The sequence below is a fragment of the Accipiter gentilis genome, chromosome 5, assembly GCF_929443795.1.
Source record: "Accipiter gentilis chromosome 5, bAccGen1.1, whole genome shotgun sequence".
Classification (NCBI taxonomy): domain Eukaryota; kingdom Metazoa; phylum Chordata; class Aves; order Accipitriformes; family Accipitridae; genus Astur; species Astur gentilis.
In genome coordinates this window covers 43,479,648-43,501,965 of record NC_064884.1, presented here as the reverse complement: position 1 = coordinate 43,501,965, position 22,318 = coordinate 43,479,648, and the positions used below count along the sequence as shown (strand labels likewise).

The 22,318-nt window shown below is 44.7% G+C and overlaps 3 protein-coding genes across 21 annotated transcripts in view; 2 read left to right on the top strand and 1 right to left on the bottom strand.

The window, feature by feature from the left end:
- CCDC47 (coiled-coil domain containing 47) overlaps positions 1 to 2,098 on the top strand; it is a 13,120-nt gene extending 11,022 nt beyond the window's left edge. For 2 of the 7 annotated variants that reach the window (XM_049800876.1, XM_049800877.1), the window contains exons 12-13: positions 44 to 211; positions 514 to 2,098. In XM_049800876.1, coding sequence (XP_049656833.1) covers positions 44 to 211; positions 514 to 594 — 249 coding nt within the window. In that variant the 3' untranslated portion in view covers positions 595 to 2,098. The remainder of the gene's footprint in view (positions 1 to 43; positions 212 to 513) is intronic. The other 5 variants (XR_007506065.1, XR_007506064.1, XR_007506061.1 and 2 more) reach the window with 5 other exon arrangements.
- On the top strand, positions 1,420 to 15,083 carry STRADA (STE20 related adaptor alpha). 6 transcript variants are annotated; one of them, XM_049800884.1, is made up of 13 exons: positions 1,420 to 1,506; positions 2,799 to 2,859; positions 4,174 to 4,231; positions 5,106 to 5,134; positions 8,732 to 8,834; positions 9,341 to 9,462; positions 9,593 to 9,701; positions 9,819 to 9,942; positions 10,857 to 11,028; positions 11,699 to 11,803; positions 11,965 to 12,206; positions 12,877 to 12,919; positions 13,607 to 15,083. In XM_049800884.1, the coding sequence occupies exons 2-13, from the start codon at positions 2,848 to 2,850 to the stop codon at positions 13,757 to 13,759; spliced, it is 1,272 nt and encodes a 423-aa protein (XP_049656841.1). In that variant the 5' UTR covers positions 1,420 to 1,506; positions 2,799 to 2,847; the 3' UTR covers positions 13,760 to 15,083. The 6 variants fall into 6 exon arrangements, with proteins under 6 accessions (XP_049656841.1, XP_049656839.1, XP_049656840.1 ...); XM_049800882.1 differs by having other exon boundaries at positions 2,799 to 2,883; XM_049800883.1 differs by lacking the exon at positions 1,420 to 1,506 and adding an exon at positions 2,191 to 2,619.
- Positions 5,144 to 22,318, bottom strand: RNF113A (ring finger protein 113A). Of its 8 annotated transcripts, none has more exons than XR_007506071.1 (12): positions 22,197 to 22,318; positions 21,779 to 21,855; positions 21,551 to 21,655; positions 20,117 to 20,224; positions 19,724 to 19,833; positions 19,413 to 19,519; positions 18,741 to 18,830; positions 17,780 to 17,873; positions 16,995 to 17,101; positions 15,637 to 16,472; positions 8,497 to 8,555; positions 5,144 to 7,135 (listed from the first exon to the last, which is right to left on the bottom strand). XR_007506071.1 is itself a non-coding variant. In XM_049800895.1 (10 exons), the coding sequence occupies exons 1-10, from the start codon at positions 22,294 to 22,296 to the stop codon at positions 16,390 to 16,392; spliced, it is 981 nt and encodes a 326-aa protein (XP_049656852.1). In that variant the 5' UTR covers positions 22,297 to 22,318; the 3' UTR covers positions 15,186 to 16,389. The 8 variants fall into 8 exon arrangements, 1 of the variants encoding a protein (XP_049656852.1); XR_007506069.1 differs by lacking the exons at positions 5,144 to 7,135; positions 8,497 to 8,555 and adding an exon at positions 12,853 to 12,937 and having other exon boundaries at positions 15,637 to 15,802; positions 16,198 to 16,472; XR_007506070.1 differs by having other exon boundaries at positions 5,144 to 8,555.

Sequence of the window (22,318 nt, the reverse complement as noted above, 5' to 3'; positions counted from 1 at the left end):
GGGGAAATCTGTATTAACTGCGTTTGCTTTTCTCTGTGAAAAGGGTAAACAAAAAGCTGACAAGAACAGGGCTCGTGTGGAAGAGAACTTCCTTAAATTGACTCACGTGCAAAGGCAGGAGGCTGCCCAGTCCCGTCGAGAAGAGAAAAAACGGGCAGAGAAAGAGCGAATCATGAACGAAGAGGATCCTGAAAAACAGCGTCGGCTGGAGGTGAGATGGATTTTCAGATTGTTACAAGCTACCGGCAAATTTCTCCTATGATATCGCCAGGGCTGCCTGTAGGTACATCAGCAATGGCTGACTTTGATTTCTTATTTGCTGGAAGGCAGACAACTTTCAGGGTATATGTTGTTGCTTTCTGAAACATGCGAAGGCTCCCAGTGTGGAGCCACCTCATGTGGTTAGAGATGTGAACCCAAGTACTGGAGGTGGTTTTTGTTTGGCTCTTTTAAAATGATCATTTTGCTCTTTGAAGACATCATCAATATTCAGATCTCTGTCCCTGCCTACAGGAAGCTGCTTTGCGGCGTGAGCAGAAGAAACTTGAGAAGAAGCAGATGAAGATGAAGCAAATCAAAGTGAAAGCTATGTGACTCCGTTGTGAGAAGCATCTCAGTGCCACCTGCAGAATTATAATTCACAGGGTACAAAGACCTACTTAACTCCATAATCCTATGCTTCTTTGAACACTAGTAGCCATTAAGAGAAATGTTCCTTGCATTGGTGTTACTATTTAAGTATTACAGCAACATACAGGTGTATGTAGAGAGCTTTGTCTCGGCAGTTTTATTCCAGGTGGTATAAATTTTTGCTACTTGTCTGTTTAAAAAAAAATTGCAATATTCTTGAATGCTCTTTGTCATTTGTTCTTTAAAACCAGAAGATTGTAAACCTGTCCACGTGTGCTGGCAACATATTCATGCTTTGGTTTTAAACTTTGGTTTTAGTTATTGGGAGGGGAGAAAAATTTAAGGGGAGGAAAACTGCACAATAATCATTTACTGTGCATTTATTTGCATCAAGCTTGTAAAGGCACAAAACTTAGAGCCTTCCATACACAGTATGGATTCTTCAGGGATTTAAGCCCAGTAGAATAGAAGTGATTTTTATTTTCTTTTTTTACAAACAAGGGACTGAAACAGTATTATGTCACCTGTGGGCGATTGGCATATGTATGAAACATATAGATGGGTTAGATACGAGGGAATGGAATACATGAACAGTTTCCTACTTGTGGTTTTGAATGCTGCAAGCTTAATACAATGTGAAGTTTGTAATGTCAGTGTGGTGTTCCTTCAGGAGTGAGCGCATGGTGAGTTAACAGCTTCAACTAGCCTTCCTTGAATATTTTTAACTGTACAAGTTAGCCGCAAACTTTTCTCTTGATCTCAGCAGCTGCTGCCTAGTTCACTTCAGCCAGAAGCTAGATTCAGTGAAGTATCTGCAATTGCCAATTTCCCCAAGCAAGTAAAAACGTTTCAGAGGACACATATCCTCTTCATCTGGTAAATGATCATTTCAGGTTTTTGAATATAAATGGGGAGAATGAAGTGAATGCCCTTGTGCAAGCACTTCGCTAACTGAGAGAGCTCTGCATTTTATAAATGCTTCCTGTCTAGAAGGAATTTTATTGTTGCTTTTAACAGTTTTGGGGGGAAAAATGTCTTGCATTTTCTTGTTTGATATTTTGTGCAAACTTGGTTCTGAGGCAATAAGAATGAGCTGCTGTTGAAACAGCAATTGCTTAAACTTCTTGTTCCAGCATGGGATACTTCACACTGATTTAAATGCAAATGTCTGTAACCTGATAGATGCAAATACTTTAATTTTATAATGGTTGGTAAAATTATTTAAAACCAAAACTAATGTCGATTATGTGAAATTTTAGCAGTATTTAGCTTTAAAGATTGATACGGTATTGTTTCACAAAGTTCTTTGAAAGGAAATACTAGTTTGTGCTCTTTTGAGTAAGCGGACAGCTTTCCTGAAGTCCCATACGTTTGTGGGCCATGGCAGCTAATTTTGTAATATGAACATTCAACTGAACAATCTAATGAAGAGTAAAATATAATTGAAACACTCCACCTGCCTACTTTACTTGGCTGGACTCTGTGTTCCTTTCATCCGGTAGAATCTCACAGCCTCGCTTGTCCCGGGTAGGTTTTTCAACACAGAGGGACAGACGTTATCTCTGTTATGATGAAATGATTCTTTCCCCTCGGGAGCTGCTCTCTGTGAGGGCGGTGGGTGCTGGGGCAGAGGGCCTGGAGCCAGAGGACGGTGTCTCTCCCCCACCGTGCAGGCTAGGGTGGGTGGGGATGGAGGATTTGCCCCCTGCCTTTAAGGGACGGGGCCGCGCAGGCACTGCAGCAGCACCGAGGGCGGGCAGGGCGCCTTTCCCCCGGTGCCCGAGGAGCGGCTGGGGGGGGCGCCGCTGGAACGAAGCCTCGACCGCTTTCAGAGGGAACCAACATGGCGCCGGCTGCTTCCCGCCGCTGGTAAGGCGCGGGAGCCTCGGGGGTGACGTCATGCCAGCGCCCGCATCACGTGGCGGCGTGCTGGCGTCACACGCGCAGCGTCTCCTGCCGGTAAGCGGCGGCCGCAGCCTGAGAGAACGGGTGAGGGGCCCGGCGGGGCGGGAGGGGAGGTCGCTGCCTTGCGGGGGCCGCCGCGGGCCCTCGGCGGTGCTTACCGGCCGGCCGAGCTCCGGTAGGGTCCTGCCGGCCTGAGGCTGCCCGGCGGCGGCGCTCGGTCCCGGGGTGAGGCGTGAGGGGGTGACCCGCTCTTGTGCCTGCAGGTTGCCGGTCCTTTAACGAGCTGCGTGAGGTAACACAAACGCGGATTCCATGTCTTTTCTTGTAAGTAAACCCGAACGGATTAGGGTGAGTGTTGAACACCTTCCAGCTTCCCTCAGACGCCGGCGTGTCGGTAGAGCCAGCCTTGCGCTTGTGCAGAGGAGCGGCGGCGGGGCCGGCCTCCTGGAAAGCACTTCAAAGTCACGTTAAAACGGGCTAATTATAGGGCAGGGTATCGGTGTGCAAGCTAGGCGCTCGTGGAAAAAAAACCCAAACCCTGCGCTGAAGTATTTATTGCTTGCACACCTGTATCTCGTGTGTGTACGGTGCGAGGGGCTTGTAATGGGCGTTGCAATTAAGAAAAAGCGTGCTAATGATGACTTTTTTCTACCTTTCTTTACGACGTTGCTGCCTCGCCTCTGTCACACCACTGACAGGTTATTTCTAAACTTAACTTTCTTGGAAAGCTAAACACAACAGCTTTGTTTGGTTCTGCATTTTTAAGTGAGGAAGTTTCATGTGAGAAAACTACTTTTAATACCTTAAAACGGTATTGTTACATACGAGTTTTGAGTCATTGTCACCTAAAGACTCGTTGGTGCTTTCTAGGACTGCCTTCCCTTGCACTAAACAACATGAGCTATTTTTTTAGTTATTTTACCAAGTAGACAAATTCTAATGTGGGAGCGTTTGTGTTTATCTAATGTTAACTTCATGATCAACACTCTGCAAGCCTATAATTGCATATTCTATTGTGTGTTACGCGTGCGTGTATGTATCTTTCTTTGAATTACAGAGTCGAATAGAGTGGTATAAACATTTCTCTGCACAAGCTAATGCTTGCTGTGAACTTTAAGCATGAATTCTGGAAGAGAACAATAGCTTTAAAATATCTATGTTCTAATTCTGCATTCAGTCAATAGATATGTAGCCAAAATATTTAAGTTCTCTAGGATGTCACCTCATTGTAAATAGTTGAAGTTTTTTGTTTACACCTGTTACACCCAAAACCCAACTTTTATTTGCCTGTATAAGGGAGTTTTAGCATGTTTATTAACTTTGCAGTATGTGCATGTGTAAAGGTTCATGTCTGAATGATCTAAAATTATGTTAACTGTATTGCAAGTGCATGCTGGTCAGGAAAAGCAGTAGCACCTGTGTGGTTGCTGGGTGTATGCCATCTTAGTGGCACAAGAAGAGAATATCCTTCTATCTAAAGTAAGGATGTATCTCTGATGTTGCAGCTAATCAGTTTCAGACCATAGCAGAATCCTTGAAGTGTTACCATTCTTCTATGTATTTTCTGGGGAAGGGGGAAAAGAAATTTCTCTAGATGGAATAACTAATTATCTGGGGGATTTTTTTTTCTTCTTTCAGCGGTGGGTGTCTGAAAAATTCATTGTTGAAGGCTTAAGGGAGTTTGAACTGTTTGGAGGTAAGTTTTCCGCTCGTTAGATGACGTTGTTAGAAATGTTTTATTTTAGCTGCAAGGTTTGTTAATTTGGTTGCAAATATGTATCTTAACAGTAAAAGAGATGAATAAATCTGGTTGTAGCACCGGATGTGGTTATTCAAGCTCGCTAACCATATAAAGTTAATATGGAAGTGCCCAAGATCTAGCAAGTTATTTGGAAATCAATTTCATGTTGATGGCAGTACTATTTTCAGACCCTGTGTTCTGTATTTCTTAGCATAACCACTTTTTTCCTATGCAAAAGATAGATTTGGGGTTTGGGAAGGTTAATTACAATTTTCCAAGTAAAAATGGATTTTGAAACTGATGACAGCTCCCCAGTGTGCCTGCAGGAGAGCTGACTGGTTTCTGTTCTCCTTTGTGCATAACGAACAAAATTGCCCACTAGGATGCAGAATTCCTCGTCAGTGACATGTAAAGCAATCAGAGCATAGGAAAGATGTCTAGATCTTGAGCTTCCAGGTGGATTGGAAGAATTTTCATTATTTTAAATAAATTTTAGATAGTTTCTTCTGTATTTAAGCAAAGTAGATAAATAATTTTTTTTAACGTGTTTGGAAGTATAATAAAAAAATTCATCACTTTACATTTATGTTGAATATATGAACAGTAGCACTATTTGAATCTCTTTAATTCCATACTTGTACTAGAATTTGATTATTTTTAGTGCTACAACCTTATGTGTAAATTAAGTGTCTTTGTCTAAAAAAAAAATAATTGTATATATTTGGTATCAGAAAGTATCACACAGGGTACTTTACTCAGTTTTCCAACTATATTTTTAATGGGTATCTGTTGAACACAACATGGTGAACAATTAATTTCTTTACTCCAGAGCAGCCTCCGGGTGACTCTCGGAGAAAAGTAAGTGACTTTTGCAGGCTGTGGTGCTGTGGTTCATTGCATGGAGATTATTCCTTGTGGAAGTTTGATTTTTCTTTTTATCTTAGTTATATATTTCATCTCTATATTTAGCTCTACAAGTGTGGAAACAGGTTTCACCCTGGAGTGGAGATTTTGGTGTGTGGTTTTCAAACTATATGTGACAAGTCAAAACTTCAGACGTAATCTCTTGGATTTGTATTTGTGTCATCGTTCCCCCTCCCCCCAGTCTCACAAGGGTCTCTTTTTTTGAGATGATTTAGATCTGATTCTTCAGAGATGCTAATCTCTTAAAACAAGTTTATGGGACTTCTGAAAACTAGGCCCAAAAAATTTTATGCTAGCTATTCTAACCAGTGTTCCCTTCTGAACACATCGATTCTGATTTCCTTTCTCTTCCCTGTAGAGCAGCCACAAGAGAGGCTCCAACATCAAAACCAAACATCATGTAATTTTCAGTTTGAGGTCACTTTACCTCCTGTTGTCTGGTTGTCCTTGGAGCCAATTCCATGCATGCTTAGAGAGCTTTGCCTCTTAAAAACTAAAATCACTAGCAAACATGGCATGTCTGTTCAAAAATGTACAGCCAAAATGTGGCAGTTGAGAACTTTACCTTGATGCTTTTTGTTCTGTAGGCCCTGATTGCACACTATCTGTTCATAATGAGCAATGCTCATAGAATAACACAACTTATGATAGCATGTATTTGTCTAAATGATTTCCCACCTACCTTTAATATACCATATTGAAACACTTCTGTGTGCAGGTGTTGCTCTAGTTTAAGCTAATTACAAATGTGAATTAAGTATGATTTGATTATAGTAACTGTGTCAGTTCAAGCTGCTTATAATTGATTTTTGTGCTAGTGTCTGTAATTTACTGGCACAAACAATGCTGAAAATCTGAGATGTATATGGAATGTTTTGTATAAAGTCAAGCAAATTCACACCTTTTTTTAAATTGCTGAGTGTTACACATATGCTGAATTGGAAGCAAATTGAGATTAGCATCTGTTTTGTTTTTGTTAAAGTATTCACTTGGGGTTTGAACACTTTTGCAGTGGTATTGCTGACTCTCGTTTTGATTTTTACTTCTAAATAAAAGCTTACTTCTTCCAGCAGGGCTATAGAAAAAGGTAAATAATCTGGGGAGAGGGACGGGAGGAAAATTTTTGTTGCTCATGCTGAAAGTGAGTGAGGGAATGAGGAGGTGGAGAGGAAGGCAGCAGAACAAAAATTACGTTCCCTCTTCCTGACTCGGATGAATGTCATTTGGCAAATGCAGATCCTTGCTAGCATCACATAACTGATTTTCTTATGGCATTTATAACAGTAGTTGCCTTTCAAAGATTAATTTCCTTAAATCTATCTCAAATTAAAATCAGACCAACCAGCTGGAAAGCTACCTCTTAATGAATGTCATGCCATAAAGCGAGTCATATGTGACTTCATTTTGCAGCTGCTTTTGCTTTTGACCATACACCAAAAGTTGTCCTGTGTGAAACCACTGAGGAGCTTTTTTGCAGTATTTCATAAATGACATTTCAGTTTAACTTTTTTTGTTTTAAACTCTTGTATGATGTTGATAAATTTCTGGTAGAGCTCCTTTTGCATTAACTCTCAGTTATCGGTCACTGCTAACATGAAGAGAGGTGAGTGAAGACCTCTGATGTACTGGAAGACTTTTAAAAAGGGAATTTACAGTATTTTTCCATTACTGTTGAAACAGCCTACACCATTAATAAGATTAAATTTAATTTTTTGCATCTGTTTTGTTGGCTTATGCTATATCTGGAGTGGACTTTAATAAAGCAAACCACTTACATATTGCTCAGTGTTTCACCAGCTGTCATTGCTCCATAACGCTGCTTTATCAGAGCCTCCTGCTTTCATTTCCTTGGTGGTGCCTTTCTGCTTCAGAGGTTTCCATCTGCCTGTGTGTCTCTCCTGGCAAGCTTGCTGTTGACAGGACTGTGTGAAATTGCTGGAAGAAGTAATGAATGATACAATTGAGATCAGAATTGAGAGGCATCTTTAACAGAAGTTTGAAATCATGAATGGAATGTTGCTGCCTGTTCTCAGCCAAGGAACAGCACTGTGTAGTGTGCTAGTAGGACTAGACAAAAAGGATTTGGGATTGCTGAGATCTCAGGGGTTAGCTATCCTGAAACATGACTGAGCTGCTGTGCTAGAGTTGTTTGAGCTGAAATTATACCATAGCACTGTTCACAAACCTTAAAATTTGCCTTTTTCCTTAACTGAAAAACATACCTATTTTAAAGGTAGGCAGAGAGAGGTAAAATGTGTGCTGTTCAGAGTCGTTTGAAAAAGTAGAACTTGGGAAGCCTGACTATTAGCTTACTCCCAAAGTATAGTCAGGGACACAAAGGTAATTTACGGCAAATTCACATCTGTGCTCATTGCACTACATTTACCCTGGACTGAGTGTAGAACAGCAAGTTCCTTGTTTTTCAGCTGTCACTGTGTTGTTTCCATCTTTCAGTGATGGAAAAAGAGTATTTGCTGTCACTCTAGGAAAATGCACAAGCATTTTCTGCTTCATGTACCATGAGAAAAGGTCTGATAAAGGGCATTTGCAGTTGGAGAAGAATGAGGTGGAAAAAATGAGCTGGAGTTCCAAATGTCAGGAGGAGTTAATGTGCTGGAAATTTGAGATAACTAAATCTTATCTTAGACACCAAATAAATTTGGTTCCCCATTAGGATGCTCTCCTTGTGACTTTGAAAATTTGAGGGAGTTGGAAGGTGTAATGGAACTTGCAAGAACATTGAAGTTTGTCTTCTGCAAAATCCTGTTTTGAAAGGTTATGTGTATGTAAATAGAGCAGCTTTATGTCAGATGTAGTGAAGAAAAGCTGACAGGCTTGGGAGTGCTGCTTCCCTGTGTGGTGTGGTTTTTGTTTTTTGGTTGGTTTTTTTTTCTTCTTCCTGTAAGCAGTAATGCTTTGCAGTTAAGTTTTTGCTTTCATTTGGAGCTTCTCTTTTCATGTGTGTCTGATCTTCATATCTTGGGCTAAGTTGATTCATCACTTCTACCATTCAGCTAAGCAGCTTCAGCTGTGCTTGTCTTATCATAAATGAGCAGCTGAAAACAAGAAGCCCTAGCATCAGACAGGAATGGTGACTGCCACAGTGCAGACAAGTGCTATAAACAAGCTTTCCTTTGGCCTTTGCTCAGGCAACAGGATGGTGGCACAGAAGTTTGTAAATAATGGGAGAAAGGTAGTTACTATAAAGCAGTGCTTAAGGTGTCCTGGGGAATTAGTAATTGGCTTTATCCAAATATTTGTAAAGAAATTCTAGCTTACAGTAATTAAGAACCTACCTGTTATGGTTACATGTTTTGAAACACAGATGTCTGGATCTTCTGAAATGAGGCATCTCCTGGATTTCAATTGATAAATAACTATTTAAAATTATTTTAACAGCAATTAAATTCTCTCTTCTATATTCAGTACTGTCATATTATTTTGAGGTGTATGATAATATAAGGAGCAGATGATATTTTTCTAGCACGTGATCTTTACTTCTTTTGACTTGACTTTTTTCCCCCCCCCCAGACAAATGAGGCGAGCTCCGAGTCGATAGCTTCTTCCCCTAAAAGGGACACCATGAGCAACTTCCTACCAGACAGCAGCTGTTATGAGTTGCTCACGATTATAGGTAATAATACTAGCGGGCTGGAGGATTGAAAGTCTGTTTTGCAAAGAAAATAACTTCTGCAGATTTTTTGGCCTTTTCTTGATTGGTTTCTTATTTTTGAATTAAATGCCTGTCCTCTTTGATTTTAAAATCACTTTAATAGAAAATGAGATGCCAGTCCTAAAGGCTTTGAACTGAAAGAGGCATGTGGTGGGTTAATGATACTGAGTGTGAAGTACAAAGTCAGAAGAAGCAGCCTGAAACCTGTCCCTGTCCTTGTTGGGGCTGTGGCCTTATCATATTATTTCTACCTCAGTTCTGAACTTGAAAGACAGGATAATATTACTGGCTAGGAGGACTTCTCTCGATGGAATACATGCCAAGGAAGGTGGTATCTGATGGAATGATTACTCTTTTTCACAAGGCCAAAAATAGTTTCAGTAAATGAGCGTAAAGATTATTTAAGGGTCAAGGACTGGAGGAGTTCTCCAGAAGTACTGCTGAAGCTTTAATGCCTTTTCTTTCAGGCAGAGGCTTTGAAGACTTGATGGTTGTGAACCTGGCCAGGTATAAACCCACAGGAGAGTATGTCACAGTCAGAAGAGTGAACTTGGAGGCCTGTACAAACGAAATGGTCACATTCTTGCAGGTAACATGAATCCACTAATACCATAATGCAAGTTTAGGAGAGGACAGACAGCAAGAGCAGTGCTTATCAATACTGTATTCATATTTCTGCATTTACTAAATTGAATCAAAATATCTTTTTTTTATTTTAGGGGGAACTTCATGTTTCCAAGCTCTTCAACCACCCTAACATTGTGCCATACAAAGCAACTTTCATAGCCGACAATGAGTTATGGGTAGTGACATCTTTCATGGCGTACGGTAGGTGGAGAGGGAATACCTTAGTCTGACCATCATGTTCTGTGAAATGAAATTTAAGAGGTGAAGTATCCTTGGGTTTTTTTCTGACCAATTAAGAGGTGGTTTGTTTCTTTTTAGGTTCTGCAAAAGATTTAATCTGTACCCATTTTATGGATGGGATGAGTGAACTGGCTATTGCATATATCCTCCAAGGCGTATTGAAAGCACTTGACTACATCCACCATATGGGCTACGTACATAGGTATTTTAAAAAAAAAAAAAAAAAAGGCGATCCATTTTCCCTATGTTGGAAGTTCTCAGAAATACTGCCCATCATTAGAATAGAGTAGATAGTTCAAGTGATGTGGAACACATTATCAAGTTTTGTATTACTTTGCTGTTAGATCAAGTCAGTTTGATACTTACAGGGAATTACATCATTGATCTTCCTAAACTGTGTGAAAGTGTCACTGTGGAACAAACTTATCCCAAAGACCACTGTGTATCTAAAATCACAACTGCAGCTCATGTTGACATGCTGACTTGTTAAGGCTCTGTTCAGATACTGGTGATAGTCTCCAAATTGAGGCTGATGCTGACGGGGGCGGAATTTTCCCTGTTACTGTTGAAAACCCTGGGTCTGTAACCTTTAGTCCTGTATTTCTCCTTGCCACAGAAACATTCTTTGGGAACCTGCGTAGCGGGTGTGTAGAGTCCTGTTAATGTGTGTAGAGGTGGTTTTGCATAGCATTCAGGATGGTCGTTAGGAATCTCAGCTTCCTGAGTGTCTCCTGAGGCTGATCAAGTATTGTCCTGTGCGTTGAGCTGTCCAGTAAAGTAGGCTTTTAGCATTTCCGTAGGTGCTCACTAAGGATGAATTTCTGTTTAGTACTACAACTTTTCTTAATCTCTTTCTAAATTGCTGTCTCCACCCTTCAGCATATTTGTCCTCTTCTCTGACACGTTCCTCTGTTGTGAGAGTAAATTTCAGATGCTGAAAGTTCTAGGTTATTAGTGGTTATTACTTTTATTGTATGTACTGTAAAAGAAATTCAGCTTATCTATGCCTGCCTTAAATCCTTTGTAGTGCCCTTCTGCACTAAGTCTTCCTGGGAAAGCTATAAGGAACTAACTCCTTTGAAGCCAGGGAACCTGACTATTTTTACTTTTTTTCAGGAGTGTTAAAGCCAGCCATATCCTGATCTCTGTGGATGGGAAGGTGTACCTCTCTGGCCTGCGAAGTAATTTAAGTATGATCAACCATGGGCAGCGACTCAAAGTTGTTCATGACTTTCCCAAATACAGCATCAAAGTCCTGCCTTGGCTCAGTCCTGAAGTCTTGCAGCAGGTGTGTTTAAAGAAACCTGCTAGTTTTTAGTGATATATGGTATCTCTGTATAACTTTCTGAGTTCTTACGGCATGTTTGGGGGCAGGGCGAAACAAAACAAAAGCCACAGGGTTACTTTTTCTCATGATGAACTCTACCCTTTTTTCCTATCCTTTTAACCTTAAAACCAGTGACCCCTAGCAAGGGGAAACCTGTATTCCTGTCAAAAAGGGCAACTGCTGAGAAGCCCATGTTACAACATTGTCTTTTCTTTCCCTTCAGAGGAAGGTGTGCAAATGTAAGGAAAAGGAAGGGGGGAGGCTAGAGGAAACAGATTTGGGACAGGTGCAGGGCAAGTGGGTAGAATTTGATTGGATCTATTTGACTAGTTTTCCTGTAGGTACCTCTACAGAGTCTCCCATTAGCAAAGTGTTACATTAGATGCCAGTTACCCTAAGGTGGATGTCATCTCTACTAGATAGCTGATTTCAGTTAAATAAATGTTGCCCTTAACTGTTTGTTTTAACAAACAAAAAAAACCACCACCACAATAAACCAGCCTATATGTGGGTTGTACTATTTCTGCTCCAGTCATTTGGGTTTGCTCTTCTGCATATCAAATCATGGGTATTGCCCATGCAATCGCATGTAAGTCCACAAGGCTGATTTTTTCTTTTCCTTTTCATCTAGAATCTCCAGGGTTACGATGCGAAATCTGACATTTACAGCGTAGGGATAACAGCCTGTGAGCTGGCAAATGGACACGTACCATTTAAAGACATGCCTTCTACTCAGGTAAGGTTTAAAGGCTCTTTTCTTATCCTTCATCCTGGCACATGGAACTGCTTTGCTGCACTGGAATGTGAAGACAGAAGGGTGCCATGCTGACCTGAATGGGAAATCTTAACTGTCTAGTCTTACTGTGTGTGATGTTGCTTATGCCCCTTCTCTTCCAGATGCTCTTGGAAAAGCTGAATGGAACTGTTCCCTGCCTGCTAGACACCACCACAATTCCTGCTGATGAGCTGACTATGAAGACCTCCCGTTCAAGTGCTAACTACGGGATGGGCGAGAGCATGGCTATTAGCAACGTGAGAGCGGCCAATGGAGAGCCAACCCTGCACCCTTATCTTCGGACCTTCTCCACTTACTTCCATAACTTTGTAGAGCAGTGCCTCCAGCGGAACCCTGATTTCAGGTAAAGCCAGGTGAAAGCTGCTAGGGCTGATTAAACCATGAGACCCAGCAGAGGTGGTTTGAAATTTTCTTTCCAAAAGCATAGTGGAGTGAGGATGTGCTCCATATATTGAGAAGAGCAGTCCAAGTATGTAAAACAAGAGTAGTGTTAACACCTTGAGCACTTTCTATAACACAGCCTGAAGAATTACTTTGCAGCCTTCTTTGGGGGGTAGAGTGGTGCTACATGTCAGGAAAATAAACAGTACAACTTGAATTTCTGGTCCCTGTGAGACACTTTACCCAGTTTCCATCACTGCGAATGTCTGCTGTTCAGCCAGCAGAGACTAATAAAGGGAAATGATCAAGAACTGTATTTTCCTCTGTAGTGAGTGTAAAGTCATCTTTAGGCATGACAAACTGCCTTAGCATACCACACTGTTCAGAAACTCTTCCTTGACCAAATGTTGGGGTGCGCAAGTAGGTAACTTGCGCAGAAGAAGGTTGGACTGCTTGCATAAAACATCATGTGATCATAATACACAGTGCTACCGGTTACAAAAGGGAGATATCCTATAGCTGAGAAATGAGAGAGGCAGGAAGGACCCTGGTCTTTTCTTTCTGTCACTACCTGACTTTAAACACTGATGCATTTTCTTGTGTACTTACTTTATTCTAACTCCCTTCCACAGGCCAAGCGCAGGCACTCTGCTTAATCATCCTTTCTTCAAGCAGGTAAGGAACTCAGTTAATCTGTGGACAAAGAACAGTGGCTTTTCTGTAGTTGTTGTCGTGCTGTGTCACTGAACCTGAGGGTGGGAATGTTGAGTTGCTGAATTTTCTGTGATCTGAAAGGATTAAGTTAGTTTGGTGACTAATTGTAGTACAGCTTGGTGATCCTGACATTCTCCTGGGAGGTGGACTTGCTTTTCTCAATGCATCTCTTCTTTATCTAAACAGAGGATGTAATCTGCCAGTCCTGTATGCCAGTTTTTCACCCACAGACACTATTGAGTACTGGGGCAAGGCAGTCCTTAACCTGGTCCTTACTGAGACCAAACTGAGGTGACATGTGTTGCTTACAGCTCTGTGGCAGGTTGGTGAGCTCCAGCTCTGGCATGGGAAGAGGCAGGGGGTCTCCTACCCCTGAAATTATTTGTCTGGCTTGCTCTGAGCTGAGGGTTAGGGTGGTGCTTCACTGAGGGGAGCATCAGGACCGTAGCATTGAAGTGCTGCTGAAAAGACTGCATGCAAAGCAGTTTCTTGATACAAGGTGCACTGTGAAAGCTCTGTGCGTCTTGGAGCTGGCAGAAAGATAATGCTGTGTTCTTACTTTCTGCCTGTAACCGCACGTTGTTCTGCTCCGTCTGTGATGCGCAACTGACGAAGCATTTCAGCAGCTGAGTTCTTATTCCTGTGCAGATCAAGCGTCGCGCTTCTGAAGCACTCCCTGAACTCCTGCGCCCTGTCACCCCAATCACCAATTTTGAAGGAACGCGGCCCCAGGATCCTAGTGGCATTTTTGGGCTGGTGTCAGACCTGGAGCAGCTGGATGTGGATGACTGGGAATTCTAGAAAAACAGACACTAGACCTGGTTCTGGAGGAGCTTTCTGGACATTGTAATTTATTGGTCCTGTTTGTAAAAAGTAATGAATGTTACGCATAGAAGAGTCTGCAGGTCCTTGGGAAGGAACTTAAGCTGCCTGTTTACTTAAGAAGTAGCCTGGAAACAAATGGACAGAGCTGAGCTAGAAAAGGATCAACCCCAAGGAACTGTGGCATATTCCAGATGGTGCAGTGCCCAGAGCCCCAGTTCTTGCAGCTGAGCACTGGCAGATCACTTGAATGGGTTGAGTGAGTCTGCTTAGTCTCTATTTATGTTTTTCTAAAAATCACTGGCTTCCTCGTATCACAGTTGAAGGCTGCAAGTCCCTACCCTCTTTGGTTCTTTCTCTTTTAAGGGTGCCTTAGAGTTAAGGGGAGGCAGGCAGCTCTTAGTTTTGGGCATTCTCTTAGAGCTAGCCAGATTAGTTACTGTGTTGTCACAGGGTAACTTCTGAAGGTGGGGGGGAAAAAGGGATTATGTTCTTAAATTTGGTCACTGCTTTGTGATGGAAAACGGGAGATCAAAGGCAACCCGATTCCATTCCAGGCACGCTCACTGCATCGGGCACTCCTCTGCAGCACTGGATTCTTCTCTTCCAGTTCTGGAGAGTTTTTGAAGAGACTCCTCTCACTTGATGCTGAGCACTCTGAACTCCAGGTCAGACAGGGCATTCCAGCCTCCCCTCTCATGGCTGCCTGGGATCACCAAACCCAGTGTGTATGCCTGTGCAATCTACCAGCTTTTTTATCCCCCACAGCCCATCTAATTGAGCCTCGTGTTAGCTGGGCTGGTTTCACAGCATGTAACTCGTACCAGCCTGTTCTCAGTGACTTGCCCTGGCATGGGGGGGGGACAATAGTTGACTTTCATGCTAAATCCTCTTGCTTGTGACTCTTTGAACATCACGTACAGAATTGATTTTAAGCCTTCCATTACTGTTGCTGTTCTGCCTTCCCTGACTGAATGACAGGTAAAAGCTTGCTTCTCCTGTGGCTCCCCTCAATTCATGGCCATGTGACTCTGCCCTGCTGCTGTGGCAGCTCTCCCCCATTCTGTATTTGTTCTTTGGAGGTGTATTTAAGGCTTTTAGTTTGACCCTTCCAAGGACCATCGGTGCTGGATGTCTTTCTACTCTATAATGAAGCACTGAGAATCCAGTCCTGTAGGTGTGGTTGATGGGAGTAGTGGTGCTGGCAACAGGTCCTTCTTGTGTTTATAAACTGTACTTGAACCCAGATAAAGTTTGTTACTCTAGTTTTTTGCCAAAACAAATAAAATATTTCTGAAGTTTTTTTTAAGTCTGCTGTTTCTGCAAGATGATGGAGTGGGTCATGAATGATGACACAGGCTGGCTGTGCATGCTTACTCTCTTCTCGTTTCCTTACTTAAAAGGCTGCTGTTTACACCTCAGCTGGCAAGGGCTGGGTGGCATTAGACAGAACACACCTGATGAAGGCAGTTGCTGTTGAACAGCTCACCACTGCAGTCTGCAGCACTGTTAGTTGCAACTGCCTTCATGTTTGAAAAACTTATTTCAACTAAAGCAAGAAGCTGCAAACAACTGCTCTTGTTCTTTCCTGAAAGTTTCAGTAGAATGCACTCATGCTCCCAGAGCAGGGGTGTTTGTAAGGGCAGGATACAAGAGAGAGACAGGAAGCAGAAGTGGCCTTGTCCTAGGATCAGGTTTGGCTCCTGGTTTAATTTTATTATAGTAAGTAGATCTTTATTTCCTAGCTTGTCATGATGTTCTGCAGCTTGCAAAAATCCTTAACCCTCTCCCACAAGCCTGAACGTGGTCTTAAAAAGTCTGCTGGTACTTAGAGCAAGAAAAAACACAGTACTCACTCAGCATAAAACCTCTGGGACTGAGTGAGTGATGATTTGGAGGAGATGGGTTTCCTCACAGAAGAGGGATAATTCAACAGGTGTTGCCCACTGAAGTTCTAAGCCTCTCTCCAATTCTTCTAGGAACCAAGAGGCAGGCAGAAAACACAGGAGGGCATACACTGAGCTGTAATAAATCACAAATAACTGCAGTGCTTTAGCCTGCCTTCCCCTGAGTTAGCATTTTTAGGGTGAAGGATGAACTTAACACAAGCTAATATTTCTCATCCCTGTCCATGCTTTCAGCTTGCAACATGCTCAAATATTATGGACATAAATTAACTTAGAGATGATAGTTTTATGCTTACACAGCAACAGGAAGCAAGCAGAATCAGTGCAAAGTTAGAAGTGAAACAGCAGCGCCTTGGTCAAAAAAAGAAGTTATGAAGTAACTGAACGTAGTCTTCAACACCTCCTTCCCCAGGCGCACTGCTGCACTCAGAGGCAACTGTTGTGGTCCTGCTGGCAGCATGGTGGTAGGAGAAGGCTGTACTCAGCCATGACTCTTGAGTCTGACCTTACCTGTTCTGCCTTATGCCTTCACAGGGCAGCAAACAAGGAGTCCGGCACAGTCAGGACACTGTTTTAGTAGCTGCTGGTTGGATACACAATGCCTGGCTACAGCTGCTGGCCCCAAGGCAACCGCTGTGAGCTTTTTTTTTTTTTTTCTCCCATGAAAGCTTTATTCAGCTAGATACAAAACAGGGTGCTCTGCTATTGTGGATCCTCTGCATGGTCTGAATGCTGCTGTTCCTCCTCTTCCTCCCCTTTGTGTTTTTCCAATTTTGCCATGAGCTCTGTAAAACAAGAATAGGCAGGATGAGACTCCATGTGTGGGGGCTGTCCCACAGCAAAGCCAGGTGCCCAGGTCCTGTAAACACCCATCCCTGCAGGAACCAGGGCAGCTACCAAAAATCACTTGCCTACACAAAGGCTCAGCTAGGAGCTACCACCGTTTGCTGAGTCCAGGCCATCAGATGTTACAGTCATAGAATCCAGCAGTGTGTTACCTGCCAACTAGAACATCAGACAAGCTGCTGCCTCCGCTCCCGCAGCACGTCCTCCCTACTCTCACCAGAAGTCACACTCCCCTAGTTCCCCATCTGGGCAAGCACAGATGCTCATTTTGCACCTACAGAGCTGCCCAGGCCATGATTTAGTATCTCCTGGCACTAAAGGAAGCTCTGCTGGCAGCCAAGAGCTGTGAGTTCCAGCTCAGGGCCAGGCCCGACACCAAGAAGATACCTCAGGAGCTGCTGCCTTTGCTGCTCCAGCCGCTCCCACTGAAAGCCCTCTCTCCCACAGGTGCCCGTTTTTACCTTTTGCTGGGTTGAAGACTCCATTGGTTTGCTTGTCACAGACATAGCAGCGCTGGGATTTGCGATAGTGTTGGAGGGCACAACTCTCACAGAAGTAGTGTCTACACCTGTACGGAGACATAGATGCCACTGCAAGTCACCAGATACAATCACTGTGTCCAGGAGTTAGAAATTACTGACTACTGGTCCCTGAGGGATGCAAAAGTGAGCTGCATGCAGAGCTTTCTCTGCATCGTTGTCCTCATGAAAGGTGTTTCAGCATCACTTAACTGATGTGGAGCAATGGCACAGAGCCACCAGTGAGCTCTTCCAGACACCAGGTACCCAGCAAGACAGCCAGCACTGTGGGAGAGGGCTGGCAGTGCATGATGTCCCTGCTGCCCCTCAGCTTACTCCTCATCCTTGCCAAGCTCTTGGCTTCCCCACGCTTCTGTTTCTTTGCTCACGCAATGCAGCATGCCATTCAGTGTCCAGGAGGAAGGAAGGATTGAAAACAAAATCTCAAGGTTAAGGGGAAAGATAATGTAATGAGGCAGTGTCTGTGGAAATCCAGAAGGTGCCTGGACAACAAAGCTTGAGATCCCTTCCGAGGAGATGCTCCAGATGCAGTTATGAGACTCCCTGGTTACCAGAGGATTTCCCCACCCACCAGAAAGCCACAGCAGACAAGAAGCAGGTTCCACCCACAGACCTGTGGGCAGTGTTTGGATTTGCCTCAACAGTGAATGACTAGTGAACTGGATCGACAGCAGACACTTGGCTCCTCAGGCCAAAAAACCACTTACTTGGTGACCACAGGGTTCTTGAAGGAACTTCTGCAGATGAAGCATTTGAAAGGCATATCCTCCTCATCGCTGCTCACCTCATAGTTTTCCTCATCTGCAGAAGAGAAAGTTAACCAGACTGAAGCAAGAGCAGAGGCAGCCAGACCAGCCCATGCGTGGGGCATGAAATATTAAATATGGAGAGAGCACAGCAGGTGGGATTAAATCTTTGCTGCAAACAATAGAGCTCTGGCATCTGGGTGTTGCTGATGTCAGTAACACATGTGGGACTGAGATATAATTAGGTCTAATGAGCCAGTGTGCCTGTTGCTCATCTCACAAGAGCAAATTCTTTTCTACCTCACCCACTCACTGCTATAAAGAGACATATCCTCCAGCCCCCTCCTCTTTCTTAGATTTTCTTCCAAACCAGCTGCCACCAAACTCTGGCTCCAACTGAACAGAGAACACCCTCTTCCCCACAACTGCACAGCAGTTCATGAGCAAAACACATGAGCCTTGGGCTGCAGCTACGGACACTGAGTGAGAAATAATGATGTGACACAGCATGAAAGCATCCCACCTCCTGGGTATCTGGGGGGCAGGAGATGGTCACAGCTCACTGCTGGGACCCATACAACAGTAGTGCTGTCCTTTTATAGAGAACCAGAGGAAATAATTCTCTCTGGTGGCAGTCAGTGGTTATCTGAAAGCAGCAGATTTGCTCAGCGCTGTCAGTGGTTACTGGCCCTAAGGTTATCTGGAGCAGGGAGTTCCACAGCTTTGGAATAAAGAGTCCTTTCCGTCTAATATTAATTCAACTCATAGCCCATGCAGTTTGAGACAGCAAAGGATCCATTTCATTCTTAGTGATCCAATATCCCTAAGTCATGTTCACATTAGGGCATGATAGAAGTCAGGACCTGGTAGTCTCATCCACCGTTAGCTTAGGGACAGGGAGAGCAAAGGGGTGGTGCCGTACCATTGACTCCATACCGGCCTTCATCCAGTTCCCGTTCGATCTGCCAGCCGTGTTTGTAGTCCGAGCGGTCGTGGAGGAATTTGCAGCTGTCTGAGCCAGGCAAAGAAAGAGGAATTAACAGCTAGGCTATGTGGGGTAGAGTGTTAGCAGGACATGTCATTCAGGGGCAGCCTGAGCTTTGCCCAGCAGAAGGTGAAACCTGATTGCTTCCCGCCCGCCTGTGCTCCAGGGCAGCACTAAGCTCCTGGAGCAGGCACAGGATCCCTCTCAGGGTTGACAGGCCATGAGGATCGTGCTCTGTGTGCCACAGTGACAGTTCCAGCATTTATACACATGAGAAGCGGGATAAGGAACAGTAAATCCCATCCCTCACATGGCCTTAGCGGCCAGAATACCTGTGGAAATGTGGGTCACAAGAACATCCCAGGGGTCCCTCCCAGGACTCTTATAACCACTGATTAGAGGCCATCAGCTTTCAGGAGGGCCAACACAAATGACAAGAACACTGCATAAAACACCTTTGCAACAGCACCACACACCAACTCTGCAAACAAGTGCCTGTAAATCAGTAAGCGCTCATCTTAGCGCCACAAATAAGGGATCACAAGCTGGACTGAATACCTTTGCAGATCTGGCACAGTATCTGTTCACCTGCAGGCAAGATCCACTCACCTCCAAAGCCGCAGAACCCAGTTTCTTTGTAGTCCTTGCAGATATCAGGCTGGTAGTCCCATCGCACCGTGGCCCGCAAGTGCTCCGGAGCACGGATGGGTCCTTTTCTGAAAGGGTGGGAGAAGGCTCAGGCTGGCTGCTCAGCTGCAGTGGAGAAGGCCCCTGGGGGCCTGGTCAGAACCAGACACCGGACTCGTTAGACAGAAAGAAGCTGGCAGCAACAGCAAAGTTCAAGCCCCAAACAGGTGCCTTTGGGGATGGTGCCTGAGCTCCTCTGTGGTCCCACTCCTCTGACGCTTATCCCAACCCACCTGACCATTCCTGAAGAGGCATTTCCCATCGATGTGTCCTTAGGCTTCACATACTTCTGGTAGTTGTTAATACCACGGTAAATTTTATCATCTTCCTTTCCTCTCAGCTCCTAGGAAAGCAAAAAGAAAGGTGATTAAGGATCAGGAAAGTTTCATGACGCCTGTTAACTTTCACCACTCTGACACCAGTCTCCCTTCCCAGCCCCGCCTTCCTTAATACCAAGATGCCGATAAAGCCAGAAAATTCTCCTATTTGCAAGGGTTACACTCTTGGCTTCTCAAATTTCCAGGGAGGAAGAGGCTCAAACTCTTCTTGGTGTGCAGCAGGGGATGAGTAAAGCACATGTACTCCTCCTATAGAGCACCACCTCTTACAGAGCAAAGCTGACTCACCTCCTGGATTTTCTGGCTGCGCTCAAAGATGGCCTGGGCATCTTTCTCCTTCTCCGTGTCCAGTTCATATACTGCTGTGGCTCCCATGTCTTCTGGGCCAACAGGTTTCTGAAAAACAAGAAAAACTTGTGACAACAGTGAAGAGAAAAACCTGTACAAGACAAAGAGCTCCTTGGCTACCTGAAGGACTGGTCACAGAGCAAGTATTGCACATGGCCTGCTTTACCTGCCACCAGTTTCTACTGTCCCTTAGCACCTGCCAGGGAGAATCCCCCATGGGCCAGATTCAGCCTAGTGCTTGCAGAGGCCAGAGTGCTAATTACCCATTGCTCTCAAATTTTAGCCTGCAGTGTCAGGAAACGCTTGTCCTTACTTTACTCCTTCACGCTCAGGGCTCAGCTTAGCTGGAAGCTGAACTCAGATCTCCCATGTCCAACACTTCAATCATGAGACCATCCCGCCTACACGCAGGATGTTATGTCTGAACTTTTAACCCAGCTGCAGGTGGCTTACATTCAGTTTTAATACAGTGATCTGGTTTAGATTCCTCTTTAATGGACTGAACAGACACCTATTCCTAGGTTTTATCAGATCTTCAGGAACAGCTGCACAGAAACCAAAGAATAATTACAGCCAGCCTCAATTAAAACCAAATCCATAACGTGACAAGGAGACCTCAGTCTGACCCTGCAGCTTTAACTGGGGACAGTTAGGCTCTATTCCCATTTTTTACAGAGGTGCAGACAATAAAGAAATAGGTCTGGAGACAACATGTGTTGATACCTGCTTTTAATCCTATTTATATCCTGCCCAGGCTCATCCTAACGGGCACAACTTCACTGGATCAGGAGGAAAATTAAGAGAAAAAAACTAGTAGGGAGAGCAATTTGAGCCGTGCCCAAACCTTCACAGCTGATCTCTCTGCACTCCAGACGTTAACAGGACACCCAGGACACCTCAGCCATCAATCCCAAGAATACAATGACCTCTGTAGCTCTTACTCCATCACTAGTCACAAGGATAAAGACGGGAGCACCTTCTACGCCACCTTGAACTCTTTGTGAAGGAAGATGGTCTAAAACTGAAAACATGAACCAAACAGCAGAGCAAATCTGATTCAAGTGCTCCCTCTCCTGAAAATTTTGTGCGATGTTGGGCAAGTCCAGTGGCATCTTGGGGTTTTAATTCCCACCTCTAAGAGGGAAAGGCCAACCTTAGACAGCCTCCTGGGGATGCAGCGACTATCGGGAGAATAAATGCAGCGCAAGGTGCTTGTCTATGAAGAGGGAAGGGACAAGGAAGTGTATCTGTAGATAAAAAAGAAGGAATGGCCGATCCCACATCCAACAGAGGAAAATTGTCTCTATCAAGTGTGAGATCTGCCAGTCCCACCTGACCTCACACCCCAGAACCACATTCTTGCCTAGTCCTTACCGCCGACCTTGTCGATTTGTAAGTGACTCCTATCTCCTTTGATGGATCCTCATCATCACTGCTGCTCAGCGCGTAGGCAGGCCTCTCCTTTGTGCACCTCCTGGTCTGAGGAGCAAGAAGACAGCAGGTAGAAAGGACAGAAGACTCCAACACTGTGTCTAACTTGAGCTTGGCAGGCCACTGCAGATGCACCTCAGACGGAGCAGTGCCCTGCTATGGCTCCCTTACCTTCTGGATCATGGGGTTGGGAGTCTCCCGCCGCCGCTCCTTCCGCACCACCGTGCTGCCCTCCTCACCGCTGCTCTCTGAGAGGTAAAGCCCAGGGGTAAGGGTGCACCCGGGAGCAGGACCTCGGCCCCAGCGCAGGCTCTGCTGGCAGCCTCCCTCCTCTGCGGGCTGGGGAAGCCCACGGGAAGGTGCAGGAGGCCGGCGGAGCCCCCGAAGGCGGTGGCACGGCCGGGGAAGAGCCCTTCACCCCCTCCACCACACGGACATCGGTACGGCTGGGGAGGGCAGCGAGCCCCGTCCGTGTGGGGGCAGCGCTCCGGGGTGGCACCAGGCCCTCCTTCGCCTCCCCAGGGTATCGCAACGGCCCGGCTCCCAGCGCCCTTTCGAGGTCTTCCGCGAGCCCCCGCCAAGCCCTCACCCTGCTCCTGATCGCTGCTGGGCCGCTTACGCCGACCCCTACCCGCCGCCAGGCCCCGCTTCTTGAAAACGAAGCTGCAAACAGTCCCTTCGTCCGCCATCTTGCACCGCCCACCCCTGCTC

Excerpts from the sequence above, each read along its gene's own strand:
- RNF113A (XM_049800895.1), bottom strand. The coding sequence starts at position 22,296 with ATGGCGGACGAAGGGACTGTTTGCAGCTTCGTTTTCAAGAAGCGGGGC. Across the intron at positions 18,831-19,412 it reads TGGGTTCTGCGGCTTTGGAG|ACAGCTGCAAATTCCTCCAC; the intron begins GTGAGTGGATCT and ends TGCCTGGCTCAG. Across the intron at positions 16,473-16,994 it reads AGTCTTCAACCCAGCAAAAG|AGCTCATGGCAAAATTGGAA; the intron begins GTAAAAACGGGC and ends CTTGTTTTACAG.
- STRADA (XM_049800882.1), top strand. The coding sequence starts at position 2,848 with ATGTCTTTTCTTGTAAGTAAACCCGAACGGATTAGG. Across the intron at positions 2,884-4,173 it reads GTAAACCCGAACGGATTAGG|CGGTGGGTGTCTGAAAAATT; the intron begins GTGAGTGTTGAA and ends TTCTTCTTTCAG. Across the intron at positions 5,135-8,731 it reads CGGGTGACTCTCGGAGAAAA|ACAAATGAGGCGAGCTCCGA; the intron begins GTAAGTGACTTT and ends CCCCCCCCCCAG.